Source organism: Eulemur rufifrons, chromosome 24, assembly GCF_041146395.1.
Source record: "Eulemur rufifrons isolate Redbay chromosome 24, OSU_ERuf_1, whole genome shotgun sequence".
NCBI lineage: Eukaryota > Metazoa > Chordata > Mammalia > Primates > Lemuridae > Eulemur > Eulemur rufifrons.
Genome location: NC_091006.1, coordinates 7,969,340 through 7,994,986, shown reverse-complemented (window position 1 = coordinate 7,994,986; position 25,647 = coordinate 7,969,340). Strand labels below are relative to the sequence as shown.

The 25,647-nt window shown below is 53.1% G+C and overlaps 2 protein-coding genes across 6 annotated transcripts in view; both read right to left on the bottom strand.

The window, feature by feature from the left end:
* Window positions 1-2,899: 2,899 nt before the first annotated feature.
* CCDC97 (coiled-coil domain containing 97) lies at window positions 2,900-12,623 on the bottom strand. Its single transcript, XM_069457229.1, has 5 exons — window positions 12,480-12,623; window positions 9,416-9,871; window positions 7,467-7,745; window positions 6,892-7,021; window positions 2,900-5,048 (listed from the first exon to the last, which is right to left on the bottom strand). The coding sequence occupies exons 1-5, from the start codon at window positions 12,523-12,525 to the stop codon at window positions 4,928-4,930; spliced, it is 1,032 nt and encodes a 343-aa protein (XP_069313330.1). The 5' UTR covers window positions 12,526-12,623; the 3' UTR covers window positions 2,900-4,927.
* Window positions 12,624-15,047: 2,424 nt separating this feature from the next.
* HNRNPUL1 (heterogeneous nuclear ribonucleoprotein U like 1) overlaps window positions 15,048-25,647 on the bottom strand; it is a 38,046-nt gene continuing 27,446 nt past the window's right edge. For 3 of the 5 annotated variants that reach the window (XM_069458420.1, XM_069458416.1, XM_069458419.1), the window contains exons 11-15: window positions 21,147-21,315; window positions 20,311-20,592; window positions 18,846-19,135; window positions 16,934-17,125; window positions 15,163-16,409 (exon numbers count right to left, since the gene is read on the bottom strand). In XM_069458420.1, coding sequence (XP_069314521.1) covers window positions 16,293-16,409; window positions 16,934-17,125; window positions 18,846-19,135; window positions 20,311-20,592; window positions 21,147-21,315 — 1,050 coding nt within the window. In that variant the 3' untranslated portion in view covers window positions 15,163-16,292. Of the gene's footprint in view, window positions 16,410-16,933; window positions 17,126-18,845; window positions 19,136-20,310; window positions 20,593-21,146; window positions 21,316-25,647 lie in introns of all 5 variants that reach the window. The other 2 variants (XM_069458418.1, XM_069458417.1) reach the window with 1 other exon arrangement.

The following is a 25,647-nucleotide window of genomic DNA, read 5'->3' as shown; positions in this document are numbered from 1 at the left end:
CCACAGGGCCCCACAAACTGCAGCGACCCTGTCACACCCAGACACATTGTCACACCCAGGGTCCCAGAGCAGACACACCCCCAGGGTGGCAGACGCGGCTCGCACACGCCAGGCCCCAGCTCGCTCGTGCCTCGCCTGGGCTTGAGGACAAGTAGCGGCCACACACTCACGGTGCGGTCTGCCCGCGCCGGCCACGCCCTCGTGACACAGCCCGCCCACCTGCCCGGGGCTGCCCGGGGAGCTGGCGCGGCCCGGAGGGCGGGGCGGGGAAACTGTGGGCTCAGCACCTTCCCGGGGCCGCGTGCGCGCTGCCCCTGCCCTGCCACCCTGGCACCCCGGCCCAGTGGGCGGTTCGGCCCGGTCGGGACAAGTCTGCCCCCGCCCGCAGCCGACCGCAGGGCCGGGGCAGGGGGTTCGGGGCGCCCCGCGCCCGCCCCGCCCCAGCCTCTGCGGGCAGCCGGGGCCACGGCGGGAAGTCGTGGGGGGAGCCTGGGTTCCGGCTGGAGCCCCCGCTTCCCGTATGGCCCCCTCAGGGCAGGAAGCGGGCTGGGGGAGGCCAACTCAGGCCTTCCTGCCCCCCCCAGATAGGGGGAGGGGGGTTACCTTGGAAGAGCGGGATGGGACAGAGGGGAAGGGAGACTGAGGCAAGCAGAGAAAGCCCCCTTCCCGCTAAATCTCTGGGCATCCAAAGTGTTTTGTGTTTCCAGCCTGAATTTATGTGTTCAGGACCTTCTATTGTGTGTGAGAGTTTGCAAGCTTTGTGGTGTGAGTTCTGTCTAGCATGAGTGTTGGCGGGGGGGCCTTGGTAAAGATGGTGTTGTCAACGTGTGTGTGTCCCCAGCACATGCTCACGGCCTTGTGTTTGTGGCTGTGCTGCGTTTCTGGTGTGTGCCCCTGCGTTTTGTATTTCTGCCGGCCAGGCTGGTGTAGTTGCCGTGGGCTCTGTGTTCCGGCACTGTTTGACTCGGTAAGTCAGTGTTGTCTATGTGGGACATTGTGTGTCTGGGTATTTTTCTCAACATCTTCACAGTTCTTCTGGGTGTAAATTTTTGCATTCTCAATGTAAGCTTGACTTGAAATGTGGGGGTTATTGCATATGTTTATGGATCTGGGAGAGTGATGTTTTTCCAGGAGGGGGGTGTGTGTGGGTTTCTTACACGTGAGCTGGGGGAGTTGTTTCTGGGTTATATTTTGTGATCAGTGTGTGTGTCCCTCACAGACGGTGTGTGTCTGCGTGGTGTGTCTTCAGCATGCTTGCTGTGGTTCCCACAGTGTTTGTGTGTGTGAGAGAGGGCTGTACTTCTGTATGGTATGTCTGTGTGTTCTCAGCCTGTGTGGGTGTCTGAGCAGGTGGCATCCTCATTTTTGTCCCCACATGTGGGCTGGAGACTTCGGTGTGTGAGGAGTTGTTCAGGTCCCCAGTCTGCGTCACCTTTGAGGGCATTTTGAGTTCTCAGCAGGGTGGGGGTGTGTTCAGGAGCAGCTCTGAGTGTGGGTCTGCATTGCACTGTGTTTTCAGGGCAGAGGGACATCTGTGTCCTGTGAAACCGCTGGCATCCCGAGCAGCCAGTGCCCACTGGCCTCTGTGCCGAGTGGAAGCTGTGTCTGTGGCTCGTCCCCTTGCCGGCTGGTGCCACGCTGGCTCAGGGCTGGCTGTGGAGCGGGCAGCGGGCAGGGCTGGGCAGGGGCTGTGGTGGGCACTGGACTCGCGCCCGGCCTCGGTATAAATATCCCTGCTGCCGGCGGCTGTGTTTGCTGTGTTTACTCGGCCTGGCCCCAGGGGCGGCAGCAGCCCAGCAGGTCCTGGGGGCGGGGGTGACCAGGCCACAGCACAGACATTTCCTTCAGGCCAGGCAGCCCCGCTGACCCCCTCCAGCCCCCTTTCTAGATAGGGGCGATGTGGACACCCCTCATTCTCAGTCCCCAGTGAGGCTCTGACCTGGACGTCCCAGCTAGGCTTCCCAGGGTCTGGAGACAGAGGTGGGGATAGGGTCAGGGGAGTGGACCAAGAGACAGAGTAGGGAGAGGGACAGGAAAAAATGAGAGCCAAGACGGAGCAGGAGTGGGCTCCAAGAGCAAAAGGGACGGGGATGCCGGGTTACTGGCAGTGACAGGAGCTCAGAGTCCGGGACAAGTGAATGGTCCAGAACACCGAATGGATGGTGGGGGCGGGGGGAGAGAAAGTGAGAGACAGGAGAGGCACAGGAAAAATGGGGGAGAAGAAGAGGGGCTCAAAGGGAGGGAGATACACAGTGATGGGGAGACAGACTGAGATGACAAGCACAGAAGAAAGGCCCAGAACGAGGAAATGGGGAGAAGCAGGGGAGAAGGACAGCAGACAGACGGGGACAGAGAAGGGAGGTGGAGAAGGCTGGGGATGAGAGGAGAGGTGCAGGGAGGCAGCTTTAGCTTTGGCAGGAGGCACAGAGGTGTCAGACGTGGGGGGCGGGGTGGCGGCCAGCAGAGCAGGGCCTGCTGGCCGGGGCCAGGACAGACGGAGACACGGGGGTGGGGGCCGGATGCCCACAAAGGGGCTCTCCCTCCCTGACTCAGCCTCTCCACCCACCCCAACCCCAGGACTGGGAGTGGGGGAGAGGCGCCTGCCACGGAGGCCGGCAGCTCCGGGTCTCAGCTGCGCAGGGGCACGGGACGCAGCGATGGGGGTGTGTCTCGCCATCCCTGCCCATCTGTCTCCACCTCTCTTCCTGTCTCCCCTCTAATCCCAGCGCCTGGGACTGGCTCCACCTCTGTCTCAGCTGCAGGCACTCCCGTCTTGACCATCTGACTAACCCTAACTCTGACTCAACTGCTGTATTTCTCATCTCTTTTTTAAAAAATATATAACAAACTTATGTATGGCAAAGTATATTATAAACAAATTTAATCACCAAATGATAGACTGGTCTAAAATGTGCATCACTAAGGGCTGATACCTCTACCACGAAAGAGCTCTCACAAGCTGAGGGCACCAACACAAGCGCCTGAGACAAACATCCCTCATCTCTGCTCGTCTTTCCACATGGTGTGACCCTGACAGTCACGGAGTCCAGCTGGCTGGATTATCCTGGGCCTCGTTGCTGTGTCCCCAGGAGATGGAACAGTCACACAGCAGCACCCACTGCACAGGACTGCTGTGCCGGTCCGGTGATTCAGGTACCAAGGTATACATTGATATGATCCAGTCACTACCATGTGTGGGAGGCAGCGCCCCAAAGAGATGTCAGCCTCCACATCTAACTCTTCTGAAGTCTTCCCTATCTGAGGGAGTCCTCTGTCCCTCCAGCTCTGCACAGCCCCGGCGTCTGACAGGCCGGATAGCAGAGTAGTTTCTGGGACGTGGGTTCCCATCTCAGCTCTGCCTCTGATGGCCGAGTGGCCTTGCGTGAGCAACATCTCCTTTGTGGGCCTCCCTGACCCATCTTGTGACGTGGAGCTAAGAGACCCTAGTTCCAGGGGCCGTTTGGAGGATTCAGCTTGGTGTCAAGCACTTCGCTGGGGCCTGGCAGAGGACAGGACTGCTCAGTAGCCAGAGCTTTCAATATTTAACAGTTGCTTTGTCTGGACATCGCTCTGCCTCTGTCCGGCTCTCACTTTCGTGTCTGGCTCTAATCCTGGTTGACCCGGAAGGCAGAGCTGAGGCCCGGGGGTCAGGAACCAGGCCCCAGGAGGCAGTTTTGAGGCTCCCTCAGGCTCGGCCAGGGCAGGATGCCACCATGCCATCTCACCAGAGTGAGGGTTCCCCAGGCCCCACCTTGCTGGCTTCTGGCCTGTGCCCTGCCCCCAGTGGCCAGTCTGTGTGTGTCTCCTGCAGGAGCTGGGTGTGGGGGCATGGGAAGGCGGGACGCCTGGGTTCCCACAGGCCAGTGGCTGAGTCACCAGGCGGCCATCTGGCTCCCATTAGCCTAGGGCGGCAGGGGGCTCTGTGGGGCGGGCCCTGTGGCTGGCTGGGGGCAGGGACGCTGGGGCCGGCTGTGTATGTGTGTGTGTGATGACTCAGGACCCATGATAACAGCCTGCGCGTATTTGGGGAGTGTAAACAGGAGAGGGAGAGGGAGGCGGAGGAAGTGAAGGAAGGGAAAATTGTGGCTGGGCAGAGGGGGGCTGGGAGTGCTGGGAGGGGAGCTCCCCCTTTCCTGCACCCCCTCCCCCCATGCCCAAGCTGGCAGGCCCTGTGATCCCCGGTTCTGCCCCTGCTCACCCTGGCCTGGGTCCTGAGGTAGAGGTGGTCACCCCGGCCTCCCCTCTGCCCACGAAGCCCGTTAGGCAGCAGTCAGGCTTGGGGGAGGAGGAGGAAGGGGCCCAGGGTGTGGAGTGGGGCCGGGGTGGGAGCACTGAAACCCAGGGAGATAAAGGCTGAGAGACAGAGAGGGGCAGTGACAGCGCAGAGGCCGAGAGAGAAGCGGAAGGAGTGTACAGGCAGAAAAGCAGCAGGCCCAGAATGAGGCCGGCAGAGAGATGGGAACATACAGAAGCGAAGAGGTCCTGAGCGCAGGACCGCGGCCCAGACACAGACAGGTGGAGAAAGACAGCCAGGCGAGAGAGACAGCGCTGCGCTGGGGGTCAGGTGTCGCCCGGCCTGAGCTGGAACCAACCTGGCCAGCTCTAGCCGTGCGGGGCCTGCTGTGGGCACAAAGCCCAAAGCAGAGAGGGAGAAAGCGGGGAGGGCAGTGAGATGTGGACAGACACACAGAAGAAACCCAGAGAGACAGCAAGAGTGACAGAGGCAGGGGACAGTTAGGAGAGAGGTAGGGAGTCCCAGAGACAGGGGAGAGGGGGTTATCTGAGATGAGACGAGAGCCAGCGAGGCTGGTGTGGGCAGGTGCGGCCCGGATGTCCCCCTAGAGAAAGAGTCACTGAGCCGGCTTGTAATCAGCTGCCTTGTTGGGGCAAGGGACAGGGCAGGTGGCCGGTGGCAGGGTGGCAGCTGTCAGTCCCCATCCAGCTCTGGGCTGGGCGCGTCCTCAGGCTCCTCCTCATCGAAGTACCTCTCCTCCTCGTCCCGAGCCACGATGTCCAGGTTGTCGAAGTCGGGGTTGTCGTCCACGGTGCTGCAGGGGGAGAAGGCTGTCAGGGCCTAGTCCTTCCGGCACCCTGGGAGGCCAAGGTCAAGGGCCTGGGCCCCTGAGGTCAAAGGCCATATGCTGGCTGCTGTGGTCAGCTGACCCTCAGAGGGGGATAGCCGGCCTCTCAGGGCTTAAAACAAAAGGCAGCATTTTCCAAGTCAGAGATTTTACATATAAACTCTGGTTTCTGCTGAAGAGCTGGAAAATGTGGTGACACACGGACTCACATTCCTGAGGCAGGCAGTGGTTCTTAAGTGGGTGATTTTGCCCCCCAAGGCGTTGTGACATTCTGATTGTCACAGCTGGAGGCCTGCTACTTGGATCTAGTGGGCAGAGGCCGGGGTGCTGCTAAGGACCCTCCCACACCGGACAGCCGCCCACAGCAAAGAACCACCTGGCCCGAAAGGTCAACAGTAGGGTCCCTAGTTCCAGGCTCTAAGGCAGTAAGTCATCCTCACTCCACTCACTTGGGTCACCAAGCCCTGCTTGACCTGCCTGCTCCAGCCATCCCAGTCACCTTGCTGTTGCTCAGTGCCACCTCAGGGCCCGCACACCTCCTGCTGTCCCTGCCAGAACGCTCTTCCCTCCACTTCCTGCAGTCTTTTCTCATGTCACCTCCTCAGAGAGGCCTTTGCTGGCTACCTTGTCACTCCCCCTCTCTCCCTACTCTGCTTTCCTTTTCTTCACGCTCCACCCCTCCCCCCCAACAAGATAGTAGAAAATTCTTTATCATCCTCACTAGTGTGGGCCCCTTTCCGGGCAGGGAATCCTTCCCTTGGTTCTGTTTCCTGCCTTGTTCCCCGGAGCCTGGACATGGCAGTCACTCAGCACATGCTGACTGAATGCACCGGTGAGGGACACATCGGGGACACACTGGGGCCACTGCTGCCCAACAGCTGCCCTCCTGAGGGGACAGGCTTTGGTCCCCATCACCGCAGACTTCCTCCTGGGCCCTGGGTTAGAAGTGGCAGTGGTCCCCACTCACCGAGGGCTCCCCACGGCCCAGGCACTCATCTCACCAGTGTACTCAGGGACTGAGGCTCTGAGTGGCCTGTCCTGGCTGGACGCAGATCATCCAGGTTTGATTCAGGAGCCCGGGGATCCCAGAACTGACTCGGGGCTTGGCCCTGTGGCCAATGTGATCCCCATTCTACTGATGACCCAGCAAGGGGCCATTTGCCATCACACAGTTCCACGTGTTATTGGGGCTGGATCTGAAACAAAGGAGGGTCCTCTGCTGCCAGGCCCGGTGTTTGGACCACAAGGCAAGACTGCCTCAGATGACAAAACCATGTATCTTTGACTGATACGTTTGTTACTCTTCTGGGTCCTTTTCCCTGACGGCCAACACCCTTTCCAAAGCAGGTGGTCCACGTGTCTCGCCCCTTAGGTCACACTGGAGAAATGAACAGCTGGCACCACAGGGGCACCCACCACACGCCCCCCATGCTGGGCATTGGCCCTGCCAGGGGATCCTTCCTGCAGCATGAAGAGGTCGGGCATCCTGGGGACACCTGGGGTCGTGGCAGCCTACTAGGCGTCTGCCACCTGCCAGAACGTAATGTTTCAGTGTTTCCTCGGTATTGAGCTACGTGTCATCTCTGCTCACTCCCCTCCTTACAGATGAGGTGACTAAGGCTCTGAGACAGACAAGGCTAGTCCAAGGTCACCCAGCCCCTTTAGCTGTCTGACCCGAGGGCCCGTGACCTGGAGCTGTTCTGGGGCTTTCTAGCACCACAAAGGGAGGCCCTCCATGGATGTGCATGGGGCCTGGCGTGTGGCTGAGGGGTGCTGGGCTCGGGCATGGGGAGGTGGGGCACAGGAGCACCTGTAGTCGAAGTCCCCGTCCTTGCCGTCCAGGAAGCGCTGGTGCATGCGGCTGGTGAACTCCTCCCGCAGGATGAGCCTCTCCTCCGAGTCGGGGACCCAGGCCTCTGAATCTTTGCTTGACCTCTGGTCTGCAGCGACAGATACCAGGGGGGTGTGAATGAGGGTGCACTTGGCAGGCACCAAACACAGAGTTCACAGGGAGCTGCTGCTTCTGTGCCTGGCCCTGTGTGGGTGGCACTGGGAACACAGCAAAGACCGGGACAGCCCTGGTCCCTGCCCTCCAATGGCACACATCAAACACATTGACAGTCCGGCGCTCTGGAGACCGTATACCAGGGTCAGGATGTGAGACCTGACGGCATTCCCGGCAGAGGGAATGGCCCGAGCAAAGGTCTGGAGGTGAGAAATCACCTGGCGCCTTTAAGGAGTGGTGGACAGGAATGCTGGAGAGGTTGGAAGGGCTTGCAGCGGGGAGGGTGGGCCAGGCAGGAGAGGGATGGGACATTTGCTTTTGCAGGTTGGGGGCTCTGCCTGGTGCCATAAGAGACAGACAGGCCTGGGGCTAGCCCTCACCTTCCTCATCACTGTCTTCCTCTTCTTCCTCCTCCTCCAAGCAGGCCTCCTCCTCCTCCTGCTGCTGGAGCAGCCGCTGCTGCAGCTCTCTCTCCTGGTAGGACTGGAGCAGCAGGTCAGAAAGCGGGCAGGCGGGTGTGCCCGGGCAGCCGGGCTTGGGGGGTTGGTGGGTCGGGGCCCTGGCACTGAGCTCATCCTGGGTTAGGTACTGCCCAATGTACTGCTCGTACAGCAGTGGGGCCCGGAAGCGCATCTGCTCGTCACTGAAGTACTCGCCCCCTGCGCAGAGGAGAGGCAGGGTGGGCATGGGGTGAGCGTGTCTGAGCAGATGTGTGACCATGTGTATGTGACTGATCACGCTTGTAGGAAGACATGTACACGTAAGTCCAAGTGTGTGTGTGTGCCTGAGTATTCAGGCATGTGACTGAGTGTGTGTGCATGACCAGACCTGTATCTACCTGTGTATTCACGTGTCCAAGCATGTGTGTGCACAGGCAGGCCCTGGTACATCCTGCCTCTGAGGCACTGGCAGTCTGGAGCCCACATTCCACTGTGTCCAGGCAGGGTTCACAAGCCCCTTGGGTATGTGCACAGTCACATGTACACACATATCTCCCCACAAGTCTCAGCACACTGCCCACAGGTACCCCTGTGTCGAGAGTCAGCATCTGTGTGTGCCTGCTTGCTGGTCTGGCTGGCAGTGGAAACGCCTGGGCACACCTGCACCGTTGGCCGGGTTTGTGCACACGTCCATGTGGGTCTGGTGTGTGCGCGTGGGGTCTGCGTCAGGCAGAGCATCTGCCCGTGCTGGTGTCCCTGGTGAGAGCTGGGTCCCCTTGGTGGTGGAAAGCCCCAGATCTGACCTCTCCCCAGAGTGCTCCTCTCCTCTCCTGGCTTCCCCACCACCCTGAAACCCAGATTCTTCACATTGACCTTGGCTGCCTATTCCTGTAGGAGTGGCTCTGTCCCATAACAGTCAGGACAGTCAGGTAACAGTCAGACCTGCCCCGGCCCCTCCCCTCCACTGGCCCCAGCCCTGCCTTCAGAGCCCAGAGCCAAGCAGCCACTCAGACTCCTGGCCCTCTGCAGTCCCTGTCCTGCTCGGCTCCCCCGTCCTGCTAGCTGTCACGCCCAGCCATTTCTGGGTTCCTCTACCAGATTCGGTTTCTTCCCTCCCTTCTCCCTGGCTCAGACTGTCACCTTCTCCCTCTCTGGGACTCTGTTTTCCTTCCTTTCTTGCTCTATCCCCATCTCTCTCTCTTTCCTGCTTTCTCGGTTTCTGTCACCTAACCACACCTCGTTCATTCATTCCTTCTTCCCGCTCCTTTCTTCATCCTCATTCCCCCACCTGTCGCCGTATCTCACTCTTTCTATATCAACCTCTCTATCTTGTACCTTCTCCCTAATTAGACTTCAACTCACTCCGTTTCATTTGTTCTCACCTTTTAACTTTGGTTCTGCTATCTTTGGTCACAAAGATGCTTTTAATTATGTTGTGGTCAAAACAGTATCAATGTTTTCTTTCATGGTTTTCACGTGTGTTTTGTACAAGGTTCCTGTGTCCCCAAGATCATAAACTTACTTCTCTTGGTTCTCTCCAATGCCTTTGTAAATGGTGTGAGGTAGGGATCTCGCAGTCCTTACGGATAACCAATCACAGAGCCGCGTTCTATGTTCTAGCCCCACTGATCTGCAATGCCACTTCTGTCATCTACTAAATTCTGATCCCTTCTCACTGTCAGTCCTAGTCTCTTCCCGAGCCCTGTCTGTATCTATCCATCTCTCCCTCACTTCACACTTCTGTCTCAGTCTCTCCCTGTGCCCCTGCTCCTTGTCTCAGAACGCATCTCGCAGGATCCCTGTCTCTAGCGTCCTTGTTTCTCACTCCCTCTGCCTCAGTCTCCCCTCGTCCCCATCTGTGCTTGCCCTCGCCCATTTGCCCCCCACACCTTGGATCAGCTCTCGCAGAGCAGCGTAGCGCCGGTTACGCAGGCGGGTGCGCAGGGTTCGGGGCCGGGCTGTCCCCTGCCGGGCCACCTCAGCACAGTAGAAGTCGGCACGGTGGTCACCACGCAGATGGCCGAAGCAGGCCAGGTGCTCCTCTCGGAGGCCCGTGCGGAAGCGCTCCAGGAACACCAGGGGCTTCTCGTGGTACAGCTGGCCCAGGATGGCCACCTTCTCCCGCTCTGTCAAATCAGGCTCGCCCTGTTGCTGGCTGCAGACAGGCAGGCGGCTGGCAGCCACAGCATGCAGCATGGCGCTCACTGCTGCATTTTCAGCCCTGGGGGCATTGTTGTCCAGGGCCCCTGGCACTCCCTCAGCTGCTTCTACCTTGTCCTGGGGTCTGGATGGGACCGGTGTCCAGCTCAGCTCCCCCCAGTGCCCAGGTCTGGGCTCTGTGTAGCCTGTGTTGAGGGGGTGCTTTATTAGTTCAGGGATGGGAGAAGGGAAGGGGAAAAGAAAGGGATTGGGTAGAAAGGGACTGAGTGCTCAATCACCCAGTCAGTTCACATTTACTGAGCACCTACTACATTCTGGGCACTGTTCTAGGCCCTAGAGATACCACAGTAGGCAAAAAGTTGACATTTTAGTGGAGGACACAGATGATTATCGACCTAATTACTGAAAATATATCCTGTATTAGGTATTTCCCAGAGCTACACAGAAAAATAAAGAAGGAACAACTAATGCAAAGGCCCTGAGGCCTAACTTACTGATGCACTTAATTCTTTGGCTTTTCACTTGTTCACAAAATCATGAATATATTCACTAACTTGTTCACTCATTCACTTGCTCTCTCTTATGCATTCACACATTCAGCCAACTGCTCTTCAGCAACTGTAAGCCAGGCAGTGCTGAGGATCCTCAGAAGGAATCCAGTCCAGCTCCTGCCCTCAGGGAGCACCCAGGTAGATGTGGGAGATAGTCAAGAGCAAAAATAATATGGGAAAAGAACAGGAAAGCTGAGCGCAGGCAAACCTTGGTAAGAGCTGTTTCCCAAGACTGGTGGGAACTGGAGCAAGCAGGAAATAAGTGAAGACAGAAAGTAGAGACAACTCCTTTAGGTAGCTTAGCTGGGACAGGGAGGAGTTACAGTGACAGTTACAGGTTTAGTGGGTTTCAGAGAGGATTTCCATCACTGAGCCAGGAGAAGACTGATCTGGACAAGGGCAGGGGAGGAGGGGATGGAAGAGTGGGCAGGGGGGTGATTAGAAAGATGCTCAGGAGGCTGAGTGGACAAGCCACGGGGCTGAAGGCTGGGAGGCGAGAGAGGCATCGAGGATAAGGTCCGACTGCCGACACATGGGCCTTTGGACTCCTCAGGACAGAAGTGCTGGGCTAGAGACAGAGTGGTGGGTGTCATCAGAGTCAAGATAAGAACTAAAGCTGTGAGAAATGAGAGGTGGGAGAGGGATGAGGAGAGGGGCCAAGAAGCAGCACTGAATAGATGGGGAGAGGACATGCCTGTGAAGCTAAAGACTGGCCATCAAAAAGATAGCCACGTCTTAAAAGATAGCCTGGAATCTGTGAATGCTACCTTAGATTGGGGGTTGGGGGCAGGGAAAGGATATTCACAGATATGATTAAATCAAGGATCTCAACATGGAGAGTATCCTGGATCACCCAGGTGGGCCCTAAATGCAATCACAAATGTCCTATATGACGCACACAGAGAAGCCAATGTGAAGACAGAAGCAGAGACTGGAGTGATGTGGCCACAAGCCAAGGAATTCCAGAAGCCACCGCTGGCTGGAAGAGGCAAGGAACAGGTTCTCCCCTAGAGCCTGTGGCGGAGGAGTAGGACCCTGCTGACACCTGGATTTCAGCCCAGTAATACTGATTTCAGACTTCTGGCCTCCAGAACCGTGAGAAAATAAATTTTTGTTGTTTTAAGCCACGCAGTTTGTGGTACTTTGTTACAGTTGCTCTAGGAAATTAATCTAGGGGCTGAGAAGGAACAGCCTGATAGACAGGAAGAAAATCTTGCATGGTGTTACAGAAACCAAGGGAAAACTTATAAGGATAAAGGGGTCAATGGCTAGAATTGAATTCTACTTGAGGATAGTAAGAAAAAACCTGAATGGGTATTTCTTCTTCTACATGGGGAGGAAGTTATTGGGGATCCTAATCAGAGCAGTTTCTGAAGGCAAAAGCCAGACTTCAGTGGATGGGAGGTGAGAAAATGGAGACATGTATACATGAATCTCTGGAGAAAACACATGGTGGCTGGAAGGCAGCATGGGGCCAAGGGTAGATTTTCTTTTTAGGTTAAAAAAAATTTTTTTTTCTTATTATGGAAAATGTCAAACATACACAAAAGCAGAAAGTATGACACCCTTCCCCCTACCTACATATACCCATCGTCTGGCTTCAACAGTGATCAATTCTTGGCCAGCAGTGTTTCAGCGAACTTCACACCATTTGAAGCAGTGGGATGGAATTTTAAAATGAGCAAACCAAAGGAATTTTAGATACTGATAGGAAGGCATCAGGAGAAATAAAGGAGATTGAAAATGCAACGGAGAGAGATGGGGGAGCACACAAATGGAGTGAAGACTGAGGAGGCAGACTAGATTGCAGCCTCTGGAGGAAGGGAAGTTACAATAAAATGAGGGAGCCCTTAGTCTGGGTTTGCAAAGGACAGGAAGAGGGTTAGCCTGGGGCAAGGGAAGGCTCAGGCACAAAGAAGGAGGAAACTTGAGAAGGGCTGGTCTGAGACAGTGAGAGAATTAGCCCCGGGAAGGGGCGAGGTTTTCGTTAACCTGAGGGCTTGATTAGAAAATGGGTTGGCCCGGAACTGGGAAGAGGTTAATTTCGGAGGAAGGAATGGAGGGAAAGGAGGTCAGCCAGAGACAAGAAAGGAGATAACCTAGACAAAGTGGTAGAGGGAACAGGTAAGGTTGACCTCAGGTGTCCCCCTATAAAGAGTCCTCCTTCGCGTTCTCGGGGAATCATTTCCTAGTGGCACCGCAGCCGCACCCTCCCGCCGCCTCCGCGTGGCCAGGACCTCACCCTCATCGGGTTCTTTCGCCGCCGCTGCGGTCGCTACGCCGTCCATCCTGATTTTCTCCGACTTGTCAACCTCCGTGTAGGGATCCCCGAGCCAACCCTGGCTCCACGCACTCAAGGCCCACTTCCGGCTGAGAAGGTTCCCGGAGCCGGGCTGCTCCTCTATGCCCAAGCACCAAAGTTCCGGTCGGAAGGCCGACTTTCCTATGCGCATGCGTGCTTCCCTCCGGTCCCGCCCCCCGCAGCCAGGAAGGAAAAGGGCGCCGCGGTGAGAGAGAGCCGGTTCAGCCTCTCCTGTCTGAAGTTGGAAAATCAGAAGGGATTTTAACCACTGTTGTGACTCCAGCTTCCGGCGTGCTTAATTTTGGAATGGTTGAACGACCACCCTTCCAGGGCCTGGCTCTGTCACACTCTGAGAGTTTGTGCTCTGGTTTAGACCCTAGCCTACCCCTTTCATTTCACCACCTCAGGGATATTTACTAGTAAGCCTTGACTCTTACTTCTGTCATCATACTCAGTTCCTGGGTGGTGAAACTAGAGATAAAACTTCCCCTTTTGTGTTGTCAGGACCTGGAGGAAATCTGCAGATATTAAGGAAGACAGCCATGGTCTTGATTTGCCCTGTGAGATGGATAAGGACTCACATTTAGGTGTCTGTTACCAAGAGTGGACAGGCATGTCACCAATGACCACCCTAACTGGCCAGGGCTCTGATGCACCCAGTGGGCTGAGCGAGCTGCTCACCCCAGGCAGGAAGGTCAGGGAAGACTTCTTTCTGGGAGGAGGGGACCCGCCAAGCTGAGACCTGAAGGATGAGCAGGAACTAGGGGAAGAGGAAGGGAGGTAGGGGTCTCAGGCAGGATGGCAGGCATGGATAGTTCGTTGCTGCAAGTACTTCACTAAGGGCATAAGAAAGGAGTTCTGACTTGAAGGCCATTATTGGGATGTGGATTTAATATCATGAATCTTTATGGAAAATTCCGTGTACACCTATGTTCTCCAAGGCAGACGTTCATGGCATTTATAGGTTCCAAAAAGGATTTGTGACCCCACCCCCAGAACAAAAGAACATTGATCTGATGCTCAAAGGGGGAGCAGAGGCCAGGCGCGGTGGCTCACGCCTGTAATCCTAGCACTCTGGGAGGCCGAGGCAGGTGGATCGCTCGAGGTCAGGAGTTCGAGACCAGCCTGAGCAAGAGCGAGACCCCTGTCTCTACTAAAAAATAGAAAGAAATTATCTGGACGGCTAAAAATATATAGAAAAAATTAGCCGGGCATGTGGTGGCACATGCCCCAGGAGTTTGAGGTTGCTGTGAGCTAGGCTGATGCCACCGGCACTCTAGCCCGGGCAACAGAATGAGACTCTGTCTCAAAAATAAATAAATAAATAAATAAACAATAATAATAAAAACAAAGGTGGGGGAGCAGAAAGAGGTGGAGCCAGTGAGGTTACCAGGTGCCAAGCCATGCCATGCAGGGCCTCATAAGCCACCTTAAGTAGCTTAACCCCCTTACCATGGAAGGAATGTGCAAGGGGATCAAGGTAAGGGACTGGAGATAAGACATCTATGAAGAAGCTGGCGTAATAATCCGGAGACTGTTGCTGAGAGCAGAGGAAGAACTTAACTTGCTTTCCAGAGAAGTTGTGGATGAAAGCCAATGAGGTCCCTATTTGGCCACACCAGATGGGTGGGTATGGGCTACACCTAGGCGTTATTACCTGGAGAAGCCAGCAGAGGGTGCTGTTGTCCAGCACATAGACCTGCCCGGAATGGGACTTCCTAAGCTAGGGGCCATGAGGCCCTCCTTGCCCCTCTCTCGGAGCCACCAAACTTGGCCTCTTGTGCTCGATGTCCCAACCCATACCTTGAGACTAATTGGCTGCCTCTGAGCTCCTATGAGGGAAGGGACTGGGCTGAGCTGGCCTCTCCTGGCCCAGCACTGTCCCTGACAAGGTGCCAGGAACACAGCATGTACAAAGGGAATGAAGGAATGAATGAAGTTGCAAAGCGAGGATGACAATGGGCAGTAGGGATGCAATCTGAAACTCAAGTCCTTTACCTTGTTGTTCTTTAGTTTCTCCCTCGTCTAGGAAGCCCCCCTCACACCACCCCAGGCTCTCACAGTTGACCACCTGGGGCTGACACTATTTGATGACAGGTTTGTTATCTCTGGAGTGGCAGCTCTGTGTGAACAGGCTCCAGGACTGCCTTGGCCATGCTGTGTCCCCAGCACTGTCCAGAACAGCTGAGGAACAGAGCAGGTCCCCAACACATATGGGCTGAAAAATGAAGCTCCTAGTGCTGGGAACAGACAGGAACTGTCCCAAGTACAGCACCTGAGGGGTCAATACCCAGCAGTGATTCCCAACAAACTGGCCCTGGTCTCCACCACATCATTCCCACCTGTCCCTCCCTCTAGGGAACTGCTCCATGCGTTCTATTAAAAAATTCTTGCACTATGAGAAGTAGAGAACCAGAGATTATTTAAAAATGAAATAGGGGACGTTAAACCAGGGGCCCTTGGTTTAAGGGTGCATTTTCAGCACTTAAATGGGGGGGGCCACACAAATCTCTCAGTGTTTGTTTAATGAATGAGTAAATAATTTCCCCTTGAAAAGACCCGCCACCCCAATTAAAGGCCAACTGCAGTAACACTTCAGGGTTTTGACCCTGCTTCCTTCCTGCTAGGAGGTGCCATGTCATTTATTGAAAGAAAAGAAAAGAAAACAAAACAAAACAGGGCAAACACATTTCTTAATAAGTGCAGTTTGTTAAAATCCTGTTAAAACATATGGGTCAAGGGGAAGTAAAAATAATCAGAGGATCACTGTGGAAAAACTTTTAGGTCTGGCACCTGGGAGACCACTGAAGAGGAGGCAGCGGAAGAAACTTCATGTTCTGAAGGGAAAGAGCCCCCCCACCTCCCCTTCTTCCCTCTCACCCACTTAATCCCACCAGAAACTACCAAGACGCCTGGAATAAAAGGTTTCAAGTTCAATAGTCACACTCTCTCCAAATACAAAAAGCAGTTACAATTCAACTGAACACAGAAGCTTGTGTGCAAAGTTACGGGGAACTGAGACATCGTATAAAAAGTTAGGTTAAAGATGATTTTGCGGTTTTGTTTTGTGTGTGTTTTTTGTTTTGTTTCGAGGGTGTGGCTCTTCCTCGGTCACCTGAACTCAGCAAAGAAATGGTTATCTTGATGAAATATCAACAGCTGACCCACAGTAAAAACAGACAAATTCTAAAAATTAAAAAAAAAGCATAATTACCAAAAAAATATGTCACTGCTTCCTCCCTCCGCATTTTGCTTTTTAAACTTTTTTTTTTTTAGTTTTTGATTTTTTTTTTTTTTAATCCTGAAAAGTAGACAGTAAAACAGCTCCTGGAAGAATTTACAACCAACTGCATGAGGGAAGCTGAGGGGCTGGAGCAAGGTTGGGATGAGTGAATAACAGGGTCTCCCCTCAGTCACTGTAGCCTGACTGTATGGCCGAGGGAAGAGAGGATTTAGTCAAAAAGGAAGAAGGCAGGAAGAACAGGAGGTGGGAGGTTGGAGGGGTGGGGGAGGGACAAACAGAAAATAAAAGGTCGTTGTTGCCTGTTTGAATCCAGAGAAAAATGCCTGGCCCTGTAGTGGGGCCTGGGGGAAGAAGCCCCTCAGAGGGGAGGCAGTGGGCTGGAGGGAGGCAGCCCTGGGATGACCCCATCCCCAGCACCACAGGACCTGGTGGGAGTGGAGGAGGGGGCCGAGGCAGGCGCTGGTGGAGGAAGCCGGCAGGGGCCTCCAGAAGCCTCTGGGACACACTGGCTACTGTGTGCTTGTGCCACCCTGTGTGTTGCCGGAGTAGCTCCCGTAGTCGTAGTTCCCGTAGTATGGTGGCCACTGGCCCTGGTTCTGATAGTACTGGTTCCACTGCTGGGCATACTGGGGAGAGAGAAACCAAGAGCACCAAGTTGTCCTGCATCCACCCCACAGTTGGCTCCTTCCCTGGCCCCACCCTCACCTAGGGCAGAGATGGGTCCCCTGACAGAGAATTCAAGGCACCTTAGGAGGACAAGTAACTCACCTTATGCCACAATGGTAGGCAAGTTAGGGACTAAAGCCCAGGTCTCCTGGCTTGTCAACCTAGTGCCCTTCCAGGGATAGCTAGGTATTACAGTCTATGACAGCCCAAGCACCAACATGAAGCAGGGTTTGGAGGCCCCTGCTATGCCACCTCTTCCCCTTTGCTTGCTGCATTGTGGAAAGGAGCTAGGATGCCAGTTACTCAGCAACCAGTACAGAAGTATTTGCCAAATAAAATGGCTGATGGCAAGATGAATGCCAGCCTGAGGCCAGCAGGCTGCTCATCTTCTTAGAGATAAGCAGGGACTCAAGTCTGGGAATACACACCTAGGAGGGGCCCCTGGAAGTCCCTCCACCCCACTGGTCCCCAGTTTGGCACCTACCTGCTGATACTGGTTATAGCTGGGCTGAGGGTAGGTCTGTGCAGTAGGGGGCGGTGGTGGGGTGTATGGGGCTGGGTTGTAGCCGCCATAGCTCCCATAGTTGTAGGCAGGTGGTGGCGGAGGTGGAGGTGGAGGAGCTGTGTAGCCCTGGCTGTAACCTCCCTGGTTGTAGGGTGGCTGGCTGTAACTCGGCTGGAAGGTGAAGGAAAAAAACTCAAAGCTCTGTGAAATAGCCAGCTCAGGGTTGGGATAGAGGAAGGGCCTTTCTAGGCAGCTGGCCCTCAGGGGCACTTCCCTGGTGGGGGTTGTTTGAGGGCCGAGAAGGAGGTGGGCCAGACCTGAGACATGGCAGAACAGAGCAGGATGAAGGGCAAACGCTAGGGCTGTGTTCTGGACTCTAATCCCAGCCCTGAGACCCTGGGAACGCAGGACACATGGCATCTCTGGAAACACAAGTTATCTTTTCTGTAAAATGAGAATCATAACAGAACTACCCTTACAGATTGCCTGGCATTTTTAATAAGCTTGTGTATATAAACCATTGGGCACTCAGTAAATGCTGGTAGTTGGTTCTGAAAGATCTGCTGAGAACATCAGTGGCAGTTTACTACGTGTTCCCTATGTAGAGGCTATTTCATTAATTCATTTACATATCAACTCTGGTGGTAGGTTCCTAATTAGTGCCATTTTGCAGAGAAGGAAGCTGAGGCTCAAGAAGGTGAAATCAGTGGGCCAAGGTCACACAGCTATGCCTAGTCCCAGACCCTTAATCACAAAGCTATAGTGCCAGCCATCCCTTATGATAAATAAACCTTGGAAATGAGTTCTACTAATACCTCTGGTCCTTTATGGGGAAAATGAGGCCCAGAGAGGTAAGTGGTTTGTCCAGGATCACAAAATCAGGATGTTCTGAGACTGGGGGTTTGAATCTGTGCCTGCCCAACTCCTGTTCTAGGAAACTGGAACTATTCATCTGTCTCCTGGCAGCTGCTTCCAAGCTTGGCATGTGGAAGGTGCTCAGGAAATGGCTGTGTGATAAATGAAGACTGTCCTGGTTAACAGGAGCCTGTGCGTACCAGAGAAGAGCACTGACTTTCCAAGAACCGGAACTGAGCCCAGAGCTCCTCAGGAGTGAAACTCTCCATGCAGAGGGCACGTCCTCACTGACTTTGGGGCCCTGGTCTCCACATGATGAAGACAAAGTGGTCAGTCCTCTCCAGCCTGGGCAAGAGGCAACTCCAATCAAGCGCTTTCTTGGGGATTCAGTGAGGTCAGTGACAGAGCCAAGAGAAATGCACTTGGAGGATCAATGCTTACAGCCCAGGCTGGGCATGGTGGCTCATGCCTGTACTCCTAGCACTCTGGGAGGCTGAGATGGGAGGATCACTCGAGGTCAGGAGTTCAAGACCAGCCCGAGCAAGAGCGAGACCCCGTCTCTACTAAAAATAGAAACAAATTAGCTGGACAACTAAAAATATATAGAAAAAATTAGCCGGGCATGGTGGTGCATGCCTGCAGTCCCAGCTACTGGGGAGGCCAGGGCAGAAGGATCGCTTGAGCCCAGGAGTTTGAGGTTGCTGTGAGCTAGGCTGACGCCATGGCACTCTAGCCCGGGCAACAGAGTGAGACTCTTTTAAAAAAAAAAAAAAAAAAAATGCTTACAGCCCATCGCCCTGAGGATAATGAAAGAGGGAGGTTCTGGGATTTACTTCTGGGTTTGGAGGGCATCTGGGAATGTCGAGGGTCCATCCCAGTCAGAAACACTGCCAAGGAGAAAGAAGGGCAGGTTGGAGCTAAGAGCAGAGACCAGTGGCTGGAGCATGTGTTGACTCCCCTAAACCTGCCTTGTCTTATCTGCTCAGGTTCAAGAGCACATGTGTGCACACCTACATACACATGCTCGTTCTCTCACCTGTGGAGGGCTATAACTGCTGACGGTGGGGGTGCTGGTATTGGCGCTCGAGCCAGGGATGTTGCTGTTCTTATTGTAGCTGCTGGCCCCTGGGGGGTTCCGAGCAGGGCTGTAGCTGGGCGGTGGCGGAGGCTGCTGGGGTGGTGGTTGTGGTGGCAGCGGTTGCTGTGGTGGCGGCTGTTGCTGGGGAGCCCGGTTGTAGCTGCCTCGGTTGTTGGAGTTGTTGTTATCCCGGTTGTTGTTACCCCAGCGGTTCTGGCTATAGCCACCACCTCCACTGCGGTTGAAACCTGCATGGGAGAAATCCAGATGAGAGTCCTCATCATTCTCAACTTGCAACTCTTGGGAGCTGGGCTGCCTTGGCTGCTATGGCTCCAGCATGGCCGGGCACAGAGCAGGAAGCCAGCTGATGTGAATAAATAAAGCATGCCCTCTGGGCTGCCTCATACCCTGTCCCAACCCTACCAACACCGGGTCATCGATGCCTGCTGACAGGTTTGTCTCCTCCACTGGACTGTGAGCCCGATGAGGCCAAGATCAGGGCAGTCTTGGTTTCTACTGTGTTCTAGCATCTCAATAGTTGAACAAACAAAGAAATGTTCAGGAAATGGATGCTAAGCACTGGGGACACCCAAAAGTGAGTCACATCTAGTCCTCTTCAGGCTGGCCCGAAAGGGCCACCATCTCCTATGCCTTTGTGAGGCTGTTTCTTGGGCCTAGAACACTTACTCCTTCTCTGAGCAACACCTATCAGGCCTGTGGAGCTTAGCTTAGACAAACGTACCACAAGAGACCTTTCCTGAGCCCTCCTGTCTCCCTGCAGGCTGGACTGGCGTCACAGCATCCCTGGCTTTCCCATTAAGCTATTTGGGTCATGGCTGTGTCCCCAGAACTATCCAGCACAAAACTGAAACAGAGTAGGGCTAAGGACATATTTGTTAAATTATGAACAGACAATTTACTTCAGAGATGGCAACACTTAGTGACTAAGAACTTGGGACCTGGGTCATCTGAATACCAGCTCTGAATTTAGCTGGGTGATCTTGGGCAAATCCACCTCTCCAAGCCTGTTTCTCCATTTGTCTTAAAACCAAAACCCAAGATACAGTCCTAACATTTGCCTCGTGCCAGTCCTTAGATGGGACCCAGGACTGGCAGTGAACTTGATCTGGCCTCTAATCCCAGGGAGCTAACGGTCAAATGGGGGAAGATTCACAAAAATGATAGCAATGTGACAAAGAGCACCATGACATGCAAATGGGCAAAGGGCTTCATGAGCAGTGAGCAGGGCAGTGGGACAGGAGGGTGTCCCTGAGGTCCCAGAGTCTGACTTGTCTCGGTTCTCTACCAGAGTTCAATTCACAGCTGGTGCTCAGTGTCCTTCAGCTGCTGACGGAATAAGGAGGTAAAGCTCAACCCTACCTGGGAACAAAATGTGGGGAGACCTGTGTGTGTGATGTCTCACCTCCTCGGTAGTTGCCTCCTCCACCACTACCTCCGCCTCGGTTCTGGAAGCCTCCTCGGTTGCCTCCAGGAGGGCCTCGGTTGTCATAGCGCTGGAAGCCACCGCCACCCCCACGGCCGCGGAAGCCACCACCTCGGTTGTCAAAGCGCTTCTCAGGGGGTGGCCCAGCCTTGCGGCCTTCCTCGTTGTATTGCCTCACCAGCTTGTCTGCTTCCTCCCGCTGCAGCTCAATGAACAGAACCTCATCCAGGAAGTCCCCAACATCTGGCAACGTGAAGTTGGCTAGAAAGAAGGAGCGCCCAGGAGGAGAGGAGGTCAGTACCTTCTGAGGTCTGGTACCCGCCACCCCCAGAACACTGGCTTCCCGGAAGGAAGAAGGTAGAGAAACAAGAGTAGTGAACAAGAAAGAGGCTCACAAAGAGCTTCTCCTCCCTTAAATGAAGCAGTGGATAAGCCCCACCAAGCCACAGCATTTAGCTCCCTCCAGCCTCGCCCCTGAGAATGGGTCAGGCTGGTGGAATCCCATCCCTATTTTGACACAAGAGCAAACTGAGGCAGGGTGACTGTACAGGCCTTTCAGCTTCTGCTCCCACACATCCTTTCCCTTGTGCTACCCTAGCCCCCTCCAGTCTGAAAACCCCAACACAAGAGAGACAGGTAGCTTTTTCATTCATAGCTGTGGTACATAGGGAAGGGGCAAAGCAGAAGCAGAGAAAGAAAGAACAAGAACAAGAAAGGAATAATAAGGGAGCCACGGAGGGACAAACTCAGAGTAAAGAGCCTTTTCTCTGAAGGACCCTGTTGTGCTGCTCCTCTGGGAACTACTCATTTCCTACCTTTCATTTCTAAGACCGCATGATCTGGGACATCCTTCCCTTCCTCGTCGGTTCGTTTTATCGTTCGGTCTTTAAGGTCCTCGTCAGTGGGACAAATTACAATAGCTTTGCGCTGGAAGCCTTCAAATGGTCTCATTTTTCGTCTCTGGGCTGACCCATAAACATTTGTCTAGGGGTAGGTAACAGAATAGGCAAGAGATGGTACATTAGGAGTCAGTTTTTTCCTCTTAAGGGTGTTATATGTAGGCCAGAGACTGAGAAAAGGATACCAGTGCTCCTGTTAAGCAAAAAAACTCAGGAAATTGCTCTTCTTCACTCTGAAGATTCTTGAGTCCACCCTCAGCAAATGAACTGATTTGGGAAAGTGGCTGCTGAAAGGCATAGGGCAAAAGATTGCTCATGGTTGGGTCTTTGCTTTTTAATCCTATTTGCTATTGGTATTGTGCTTTGCAACTTTTTTCCCCTATTCTAAAAGTAATATGTGCTCATGGTAAAAAATTCACAGTATACGGTGTAAAGTGTACATTAAGAATCCCTCCACCCCCTAGTGCCAGCCCTACTTCCCAGAGATAACTGGTATTGAATTTCCTATAAACACTTCTATAAATACCTATGTGATTTTTAACACAAATAGAATTATACACACTCTCCTGAAGCTCTTTTTCATGTTAATGTTCCACTAAAATTTTTCTGTGTAATGTTTTTTTAATCGTTGTATAATATCTACAGAATGGATATGCCACAATCGACAGCTTCTTTGAGACTGTTTTCATCAACACTGTGATTCTTTTATTGTTACTTACTTATATTTTTGCAGACAGGGTCTCGCTGTTCTCAGGCTGGAGTGCGCTGGCGACCCACAGGTGCAGCCATGGCACACTGCAGCCTCAAACTCCCAAGCTCAAGTGAGCCTCCTTCCTTAGTCTCCTAAGCCTGCGCAGCTGGCTCTACAGACACACGCCACTGTGCCCAGCAACACTCTGGTTCATTTATCCCCTCAGTCCTTCTCTGAAACGTCAGCCTCACCCAAGAGCTTCCTTATTGCTTGACAAGGCCATAGCTTTTCTCAAGTACAGTTTTACCACTCATGTTTTCTTCCTTCCTCTACATGATGGCAGGTGCATTCTGGGATGGTGCTGGCACCGAGTGGTAATCTAGAACATATGTGACTGAGAGCAGCAGCAGATTCTACTTACTGAACACCTACATGCCAGGCCCTATGGAACTGGGTCCCACATCTATTTGACACCAGGGCCCTATGGACTCAGCCTGTGCAATTGAATGACCTGGACACTATTTTTTTGGTTTTTTTTTTGAGACAGAGTCTCACTCTGTTGCCCGGGCTAGAGTGCCATGGTGTCAGCCTAGCTCACAGCAACCTGAAACTCCTGGGCTCAAGAGATCCTCCTGCCTCAGCCTCCCGGGTAGCTGGGACTACAGGCATGTGCCACCATGCCCGGATAATTTTTTCTATATGTATTTTTAGTTGTCTAGATAATTTCTTTCTATTTTTAGTAGAAACCGGGTCTTGCTCTTGCTCAGGCTGGTCTTGAACTTCTGAGCTCAAACGATACACCCGCCTCGGCCTCCCAGAGTGCAAGGATTACAGGCGTGAGCCACTGCGTCCGGCCTGCTGGACACTATTGAAAGAGCAAGCAACCCAAACCTGACTTGAGACTTCCCGAGTCTGAATCTCTGGAAGTAGGACCCAGGCATCTTTCCAAACTCAGGAACTCAACAGAACTGGAATAATGAGTTTTGGACTACATTTATGCAACTTTTTAGTGGCTCTGACAGGGACCTAAGGGAGAAGCCACAGAGAAAAAAGTTTGTGAAGGGGCACCTACAAAAAAAAAATGCATTTTGAAGATACAGCCTGATAGGGTGGAAGAAGCCTAGGAGCAAGTCCTGGTGTGGCCACTCACTACAGCCAGACTTTACAGTTGCTTTATTTATAAAATGAGGCTGAGAAGCCTCCCTCCCAGGGCTAGAAAGGATTGAGCAGAAGGATGACCACAATGCAACTGACAAAACATAAGAAACTACTCAAGAAGTCAGGGGATATGGGGTGGCCTCTATGGTCGGAGACAGGCAGTACACTGGGATGGCTCAACAGACCTCGGCTCTAACCTGACTAGGCCTTGCCACACCTGTGTGGCCCTGGGTGAGTGACTTCCACTCAGAGCCTAAGCCTGCTCTTCTCTAAGATCAGCCTACTGTGTACTTACTGAGTCTCAATCCCTGAAAGGGGAAAAGAGTATGAATGCCTCATGGTCACTATGAAGACTGAGTTCATGTGAGAAAAGCCCTTGTCTCTGCCCAGGCCCTGGCTCACAGCCAACACTCAACAAATGTGAGCCACCACTGCCATGGTCATCACTGGGTGGGGTTTTGTGGATATTTATACTGTAATGTTGAGTTGGGGCAACCCAGACCAAAGAAAAGGTTAAGCTGGAGTGATCTCCCAAGTAGAAAGCAGGGACAGGGAGACATGGTGAAAGAATACAAGCTTTGGGGAAGACGATTGGGAATGAAAACCCTTTACTATTTGTGAGTCTGCAGACAAGTCACCTAACAGTCTAAGTCTCAAATTTCTTCATCTGAAAGCCAGGGATCGTATCACCCTCCTCCTGGCTCCAGTGGAGATTTGCAGATGTGAAAATCTTTGGCCAAGTGGCGGGGAGGGAAGCAGGGAAAGAAGTCAACACACAGGGTGGATCTGAAAATATGGTCAATAGGACTGACTGTCCTAGGAGAGACTTCCCAACGGAAGTACCAAGGAAAATTAAGTCTGAGGAAAAGATGAGGTACAAGAGATCCTCTTCTAAGATAGGAAGCTGGGTGTGCATCAGGCAGGGGTTAGGGAACCCAGTATAGATCTATTGGGAGATCTTGGCTGTGGGTACAGCTGTTTTCTAAACCAACCAGATTGGCCTTGACACACATATGAGGCAAGAATGTTCTTCCCTGTTCCCCAGGGAAAGTACCCTAACCTTCATGAAGGAGGCCATGGGCAGTTACGTGGGTGGCAGGCACACACATACTGTTATTGGGACCTTGAACACTAGAGTCCAAGGAGAGGGCCACAAATGGTTTAAAAAGGCACATAATGCTACCGGGAAAAGTTAAGTCCCCTCTTCCACTACTCTTCCTTAACTCCATTCCTAAAAGCAAGCAGACGGTGGCTTCTGGTCACAGGAAGATACAATTTGGCTTCTTCCAGCTAAAAAATCAAGTTTTCTTCTGACACAAAAGCCAGGGTAGGTGGGTGACAGAGTCAGTGTGGTCCACCTAGACCATTCTGCTGGTAACCCATTCCATTCTGTTTGCCTACCAAGTGATCTAGTTTGATTCCCCTGAACCCTGAGGGCATGGAGAAATACTTTCTGGAGGTCTTCTATGTGACAGATCTGCACTGTCAATGTCCTGATGAGGGGGCAGAGAAGCAACACTGCCAAGAAGGCTAGTCCCTGCAGCTTCATGGGAGGAATGGGGGCAGAGCAGACTGGACTCATAAATAGATGGCCTTTGTCCTGGGAAGTGGCTACTTTGAGGGATGGCTCCTTAGATGCTTTGGAACTGAGGTGCCAAGAACCCTCTCAGTGATGGTTTTTGTGTTTTTGTTTGTTTGTTTGTTTTGTTTTTTTTTTTTTTTTCTTTTGAGACAGGGTCTTGCTTTGTTGAGTGGGCTTGAGTTCAGTGGCATCATCATAGCTCACTGTGACCTCAAACTCCTGAGCTTAAGCGATCCTCCTGCCTCAGCCTCCACAAGTAGTTAGGACTATAGGCATGTGCCACTACACCTGGCAAATTTTAAAAAAAATTTTTGTAGAGACGGGGTCTTGCTATATTGCTCAGGTTGTTTTCGGACTCCTGGGCTCAAGTGATCCTCCCACCTTGGCCTCCCAAAGTTCTAGGATTACAGATGTGAGCCTACCACACCTGGCTATTCTTTTTATCTTTAAAATTTAATTAATTAATTTAATTTAAAAAGGCTGGAGTGCAGTGGGCCGAGCATAGCTCATTGCAACCTTGAATTCCTGGGCTAAAGTAAATTCTCTTGCCTTAGCCTCCCAAGTAGCCAGGACTTCAAGGTGCACACCACCACACCTGGCTAATTCAAAAAAGAAAAAAAAAAAAAAATTTTTTTTTTTTTGAGACAGAGTCTCACTTTGTTGCCCAGGCTAGAGTGCCATGGCGTCAGCCTAGCTCACAGCAACCTGAAACTCCTGGGCTTAAGCGATCTTACTGCCTCAGCCTCCCGAGTAGCTGGGACTACAGGCATGCGCCACCATGCCCGGCTAATTTTTTTCTATATATATTTTTAGTTGGCCAGATTATTTCTTTCTATTTTTGGTAGAGACAGGGTCTCGCTCTTGCTCAGGCTGGAAATTTTGTTTTTGTAGGGACAGGGTCTCACTATGTTGCCAGGCTGGTCTCGAACTCCTGGACTCAGGTGATCCTCCCTCCTTGCCTCTCAAAGTGCTGGGATTATAAGCAT